We start from the raw sequence: 6,273 nt of genomic DNA, 5'->3' as shown, positions 1-6,273 counted from the left end.
ATGCTAACTTACACATACTTCTCCAGGCAGAGTCCTCATACTCATACAGGCTGGGAGGCTTTGCTTGGCAAGGTAAGATGTTTTCAGTCTTACGTACGTCTTTCTTACAACATTCATCTCTTAATGAGCAGATTTCTTGTGGACTGTATGTGAAATAGTTTTCAAACATCCTTCTCCAGGTAGTTCCTTAGGCGACTGTAGGAAAGCAGTGTGATTTGTATGTTTAGTAGCACAGAAGAAACCAGAGACTTCCTCAGACGGTGTTCTTAGATATCCACAGATGAGATAAAATCATATTGACTCTGTTAGAGTTGCTTCAAAGGAGGATGATGGGCTTGCTGTTGGCCGGTGCGCCCATGTACTGGGACGACAGGTGGTCCTGGGAGGTGTAGGTGGTGTAGAGGCCCGTCACCTGCACATCTGACAGCGGCAGGTTCACTCCGGTGGAGGCGGGAGGGAGGCTGGCTGTTCCCAAGTCACAGTCTGATAGTCGGAGGGGCGAGTTACTGAAGGTGCCCAAAGCATCCAGGTTAAAGCTGTCGTCCTTCATTTCTTCCCACAGATTACCTGAGCAGGTAAAAGGAGAGGTTAGTGTTCTGATGATGCATACTTAAATAAAAACAGGCCTGACACTAACAATGTGTATTTACCTTGAAAGGCAAAGTCCATGATGCTGGGGTCCAGTGCGTCCACCTCTGTGTGTGTGTCACCGTGCACGCTGTAGAAATCATCAGGGGGCTTAGTGGGCTGCTGAGTGAGAGGACTGTGGGAAAGGTCGGGGACTGTGTGGAGGGGAGGTGTCTGGGCCGGGGCGGGGGACATGGGGGCCAGTCGGGCCTGAGCCTGGAGCTGGGCCTGAAACTGGTGGTGCTGGTGCATGGGTAAACACGGGAGGGACAGCGTGACTATAGGCTGAGGCTGCATCTGGGCAGAGACAGGCAGCGGGAGGCCCGTCTGACAGCCGGGCAGCCGGGTCATGCCGGCCTCTAACACCTTGCGCCTGCAGTTCTCTGGGCGGTCTGTGATCAGTTTGTCCAGCTCATCTGCAGGGAACAAAACAGGTTATAAGACTTATTGAAAATTGTCGTTCATCAGTGGCTCATGCCCACGAGAGGAGCATTGATGTTTGAATTATAAGTAAAGACGTTTCTGACCTGGGTTAGCCATGCTGCGGCGGATGGCTGGCAGGTCCTTGCGTTTCCACTTCTGCATCTCCTCCTCCATCTTATCAATTTTGGCAGGGTTCAGTGCCCATAGACAGCCCTTACGAGACGAGCTGCTCGTCTTGTTCTCCACTTTCTCAAAGCATTTGTTTAAGGACAGGTTGTGTCTGACTGAGTTCTTCCATCCGTCAGGTGCAGTCTGCAGGAAATGAGGTAGTGTTTTATTTATTTCTTATTTACATGAAACTTCACACATTAGTCCTCTGTGTAATAATAATAATAGGGTTTCATACCTTAAAGTAAGGAAAGTGTTCCTTCATAAAGCTATAGATCTCACTGACTGGGAGGCTTCCTGTTTTGCTGTTTTTCAGAGCCATGGCAATCAAACAGCTGAGAAAGAAAACAGGATTAAATCATTAGATTTCAGATCAAAGAATATTAGAGGAAATGAAAATAGAAGAAGATATTCAGAAATCCAAACATCTGTGTACCGACCTGTAGGAGTAGATGGGCTTGGGGAAAGACTTGGGCTGCAGCTCCTGGTCTTGCGGAGCCAGACGAGGTTGTGTGAATAGACTTTGGTCATTGAAAGAGACATTGCTATAAAGCCCAGTTGTTGAACACTAGAAACAAGAGAGAACAATGAGGACTGTATCTATTACATTTTCTCTGTTGATAAAATCATTGGTTTGAGGTTGAAATGTGTTACCTGTTGACCAGTTTGGGTTAGAGAGTACACGTGCTGGGGTGTAGGCTGGTAGACTGAGGTAGGGCACTGGTATCCTGGGGATGGCATCCCATTCATGGAGAATGGAGACATCTGTGAAACAAATGCAAGAGTGTCACATGTTTAAGTGTTTACACCATATAGAGCATAAAAATACTTCTTTCTAACACTGCTGCAGACACTCACACTTCCACTGTGGGTGTTGATGATGCTGATTCCCAGAGGGCTGTGCTGCATGTTGCTCTGGAGCTGGAGCATGGAGCCCTGTCCAGCCGTCATCGCCAGGCTACTCAGCTGAGCTGTGAGCGGACACAATAATCTTAGTCACATTCAAACAAAACTATATATTTTCATATTCAGATATTTGATGTTATTGTTTGGGTTTGAAGGTATTTGCTGTAGCTTATGACAGTGGATGATGGTTGGTGTTGCTTATAGAACCAAAAACCTACTTTTAAGAAACTTTGAAACAGAACCTCTCTTCAAAACCGAATGAAGTGGATGCCTAGGACATTTATGGACTTAATTGTTTAGTTCTTGTTTGGTTCTCAACTAAACAGTTTAATATCTCTTACTTGGGAACAGTGGATATTGTTACTTCTGCTAAGGAGATCATGTTTTCACTGCTGTTTGACTTTTTTAAGGGGAGGATGCAAGATCTTTCTTTAACATTGCAGGATTTTTGAATTTCTCAAGATATAATGCAGATAACTCCATATAGCGTGCTTTTGTCTATTAACAGAAGGGATTTGGTGCATGCCCTGTTAATGATCTGGATGTTGTAATTCAAAAGAAGTATTTTTAAGTTGATCTTTATTCAGTCACTGTACTGTAACAAATACTAATTTCAATTATATCAGAGAATTTATATTTTTCCAGTGTTTGATGTGAGGTTGGTAGATAAAGTGGCCGATCAGCTTGTTGTAAGTTGTAAGTGTAGAAACTGTCCTAGTGGCTAGAACATCACATCCACATTTATCTGTCATGGTATTCTTTCAAACTGTCTTCCTATCTACAGCGGCCAGATACCCAGAAGAATCCATCAGTTTATCCAATCAGAGAGATGCTGCGGATTTTGAATGTTGCACTGTCCCCTCCCTGTCGCCTCACCTGTCTGTTGCTCCAGCAGGCTGCCCTGGGAGGGCCCGTTGCTGTGGCCCCGGCTATCAGCCATCTGCTGTAGTCGGGGCACATCCACAGAGGTGAGCCATGACAGAGACTGCAGGTCCCCAGGGAGGTCCTCCTCCCTCAGCTGGGAGGGGTCTGTGGTCAGAAGCCTTGAAGAGAGGAGGGGGAGGGGAGAGGTTGGTGGTGGTGGGGAGTGCGTATAAATTGAATTTAAATCTAAACACTTGACAGAACATTTTGTCCTGTAAAGTCAAAACCAGTGTACTAAAGTGTTAATGTGGGCAAACAGAGATGAAAGCGGCCCCGCGAAGCAGTGTATTAGCTGCTGCATCCAGGATTTACCATAAGAAGATTAACTACAAGTGTTATTTAGCAGTGACAGTTTTAATCTACAATTAGGGGGTTAAACAATCTTCCATTCAGAGCAAATCATCTGCTGAGATGGTTGTTTTTGTTTTCCAGGAGTGCCACACACTGATCTTTGTTTCTCCCATAGTTTTATTTAATTGTCTGACTTGTTTGTAACTTATAAATACAAATTAATGAAAAATTAAAAAAAAAAATGTTATTAATAGCTAGTTTATTTTACACAGTAGATTAAATACATTTAAAATATATTTTCATCTACTGACTGGATTTCTGTTTAACCAGTACCAATCAGCTTTCTGTCACTTTATGAGGAGAGCCTCGGCAGAGAGAAAGAAAAGGGAGGACTCCTCTTGAATCCTCTCCAGTCTCCTCAGCACACACACACTCACTGGGTAAAGGGTTTAGTAATTGGGGTCGCTATGACAACACATACTATTCAGTTACTTTGTGGGTCTGTGGACAGTGTAGGAGGACATCGGCCCCCCCCCCAAATCCCCCCGTACGCACACACACACACAAAATCTCCTAATAAAAAAAAATCAACCCTGTGTCAGGTGACCATGGTCTCGCTGTCACCATTGGCTGAATCATAAGTAAACAACGCATGAGATGGTTTGAAACATGGGACGGCAGCACATGTTGCCTGCAACAGTTGGCCTTGCCCATTGAAAAATGATCACCTATTGTGTCCCAAACGACAAATCTGCCCAGTGGCACGTGGCCCTATTGTCTCCCCCCAGACCCTTCCTTGATTGTCTCTGTCGTTTCTTTTCTCCGCCCGGCCTTCGCATTAATCTGTTGGAATGACAGCCCTCACATAAGAGGGACAAATAGGATGCCATCTGCTTCCCTGTCCCTTTCCAGCCTCTATCCCCCCTCCATCACCCCTCTGTAACCCACCAACACCAACACCACCCCCCACCCCAATCTTCCCTCAACGGGGAAATCAGCAGAGCGCCAGAGGGGGGGGGGGTTGCAAATGTAGTTCGAGGTCAGGGCTCTGTGTGTCTGCCGTCTGAATAAGTGACATGATTGCAGCCAGGAATCAGCAGCACACGTCCTCAAACACCTTGCATGCGCCGGTATATGATTTTGAGGGGTCGTCCTGTTGAGGCAGGTGGGGATGTGAATTCTACACCCTGTGAAGTATCACGTTATCACAGCTTGTGCCTTTGTGAGTCTGACGCTCTTTCTTTTTCTTTTTCTGGGTGTTTTCTTTTACTTCTGACAAAATGAAGAGTTGATGTTCAAGCATAGCAACAGAGAAACTTCAACTGGTGGACTTCTGGATGAAGTATGAGTATAAAAACTATACAATTAATGCAATAGCTGGTGTTTTACACATTTGCTGCTACTCTAATCTATTGATCTACTTGTGATAAAAGAATAATACATATTGATAGAGCACCACAGAATAGACGACACATTGGATTCATCCCCACCTCCCCTCCCCTCTCTCTCTCCCTCTACCAGCAGCATGAAAATTGCTCACTGATGCAAAACATGTTGAGCTGGTGTCTCCATGTATCATCCGAGCCTTCCCAGAGGTTCAACAACACTAAATATTGCACCTCCTCCTCTTTCTCTCCCTCCCTCCCTCCTTTTCTAATTGGGAGCCACTTGTGCACAGTGGTGACCCAGAGCGCCCTGTCTCCCCCTGAGTCGGCAGGCCAAGAGGCTCAGGCTCTCCGTGTGCCGACAGCGGGAGTGTAAACAGAGCTGATGGTTTCTGACAGATCCATTCAGACTGAAAATGATTTATTCTTCAGGATTTTTTTTTCCTCTCGCCTTTTTCATGCAACCCCACAAAAAGAGCTGTCCATCTACCTTGAGATTAAACGTAGTAGGGTCAGACAATTTGTTCCATGACTGCTTGCAAAACACCTTAAGGGATTCGATGTATACAGATATGGCTTTTATCTATTGAGGCATCTCCGCGTTGATCCTGGGTGTTTTTGACAGAATGCAACAAAACATATACGCGATGTTTAGATCTTCAAATATTAGGACCAGGTTTCCTGGTATAATGGAGCATGTTTTCAGTCATTAGTCTTTACCTGTAGTCCTGTGGAGATGGATGATGCCCAGAATTCTCAATTATTCCTGACATCCTGGATGTAATTCCGCCTTCTATCATTTCCTGGGTTATGTGGAGCCTCTGTAAAGTCATAAAAAATTCACATTATTTATTCCCTGTGTGATTATTCAAGCTTAGACAAACATGCTATGTAGAGGTATGTATTACAGTATATATGATATTCAAATAATATGATATGGATATTAATATAGGAGCTGAAAGTGCAATTTCTGAAAAAGTAAGCTTCAATAAAAATTAAACACAATAATAAGCAAATTGTGAATCCATAACAGCAGCAAAATATCATGTCCTTCTGTCATCACTATGCCTTTGTTGTAGCTGAATCCCATTTCAATACTTTATATTAAATTTGTTCCTCTTATCTCTCACTATTTGAGATTTCATTTAAAACACATAGAATTTAAAAAGTAATACAGCTTGAATTCAATAAGAGTTCAGTTCAAATGTTTACACAACAGTTCTGTCACATCAACTGAACCAACACAAACAGGGTTTATCATTCCGCCTGCTTAGAGAGAAATTATGTTTCAAATCTAAAAATCATTCAAACATGATAAAAACAACAGACTGATAAAAGGCTATGATGCAGAAAGAGATGAATAAAGAGGAGTCACCTGTTTTGGATGATACTGGAGGTGGTGAGAGCCGGTCGCGATCCCCTGTACTGTATTTACTCTGTGTTGCACTTGATTCTCCAAAAAACCGTTTTTAAATTTCCCTCTCTGGAGCTGTCCAGCGCTGTGACATGCGCAGTGGAGACCTCAGCACAGCTCCCAGTGGCCCGGGGG

The 6,273-nt window shown here is 44.1% G+C and overlaps 1 protein-coding gene across 1 annotated transcript; it reads right to left on the bottom strand.

The window, feature by feature from the left end:
- Positions 1 to 173: 173 nt before the first annotated feature.
- Positions 174 to 6,234, bottom strand: foxn4 (forkhead box N4). Its single transcript, XM_069523824.1, has 10 exons — positions 6,100 to 6,234; positions 5,445 to 5,545; positions 3,001 to 3,167; positions 2,077 to 2,189; positions 1,873 to 1,983; positions 1,659 to 1,786; positions 1,457 to 1,553; positions 1,155 to 1,362; positions 651 to 1,043; positions 174 to 567 (listed from the first exon to the last, which is right to left on the bottom strand). Exons 2-10 carry the CDS (start codon positions 5,522 to 5,524, stop codon positions 317 to 319), a joined length of 1,548 nt encoding a protein of 515 aa, XP_069379925.1. The 5' UTR covers positions 5,525 to 5,545; positions 6,100 to 6,234; the 3' UTR covers positions 174 to 316.
- Between the last annotated feature and the right edge of the window lie 39 nt (positions 6,235 to 6,273).

The sequence above is a fragment of the Paralichthys olivaceus genome, chromosome 4, assembly GCF_024713975.1.
Source record: "Paralichthys olivaceus isolate ysfri-2021 chromosome 4, ASM2471397v2, whole genome shotgun sequence".
NCBI lineage: Eukaryota > Metazoa > Chordata > Actinopteri > Pleuronectiformes > Paralichthyidae > Paralichthys > Paralichthys olivaceus.
Note: the sequence above shows the minus strand (reverse complement) of the source record. Positions and strands in the feature narration are given on the sequence as shown.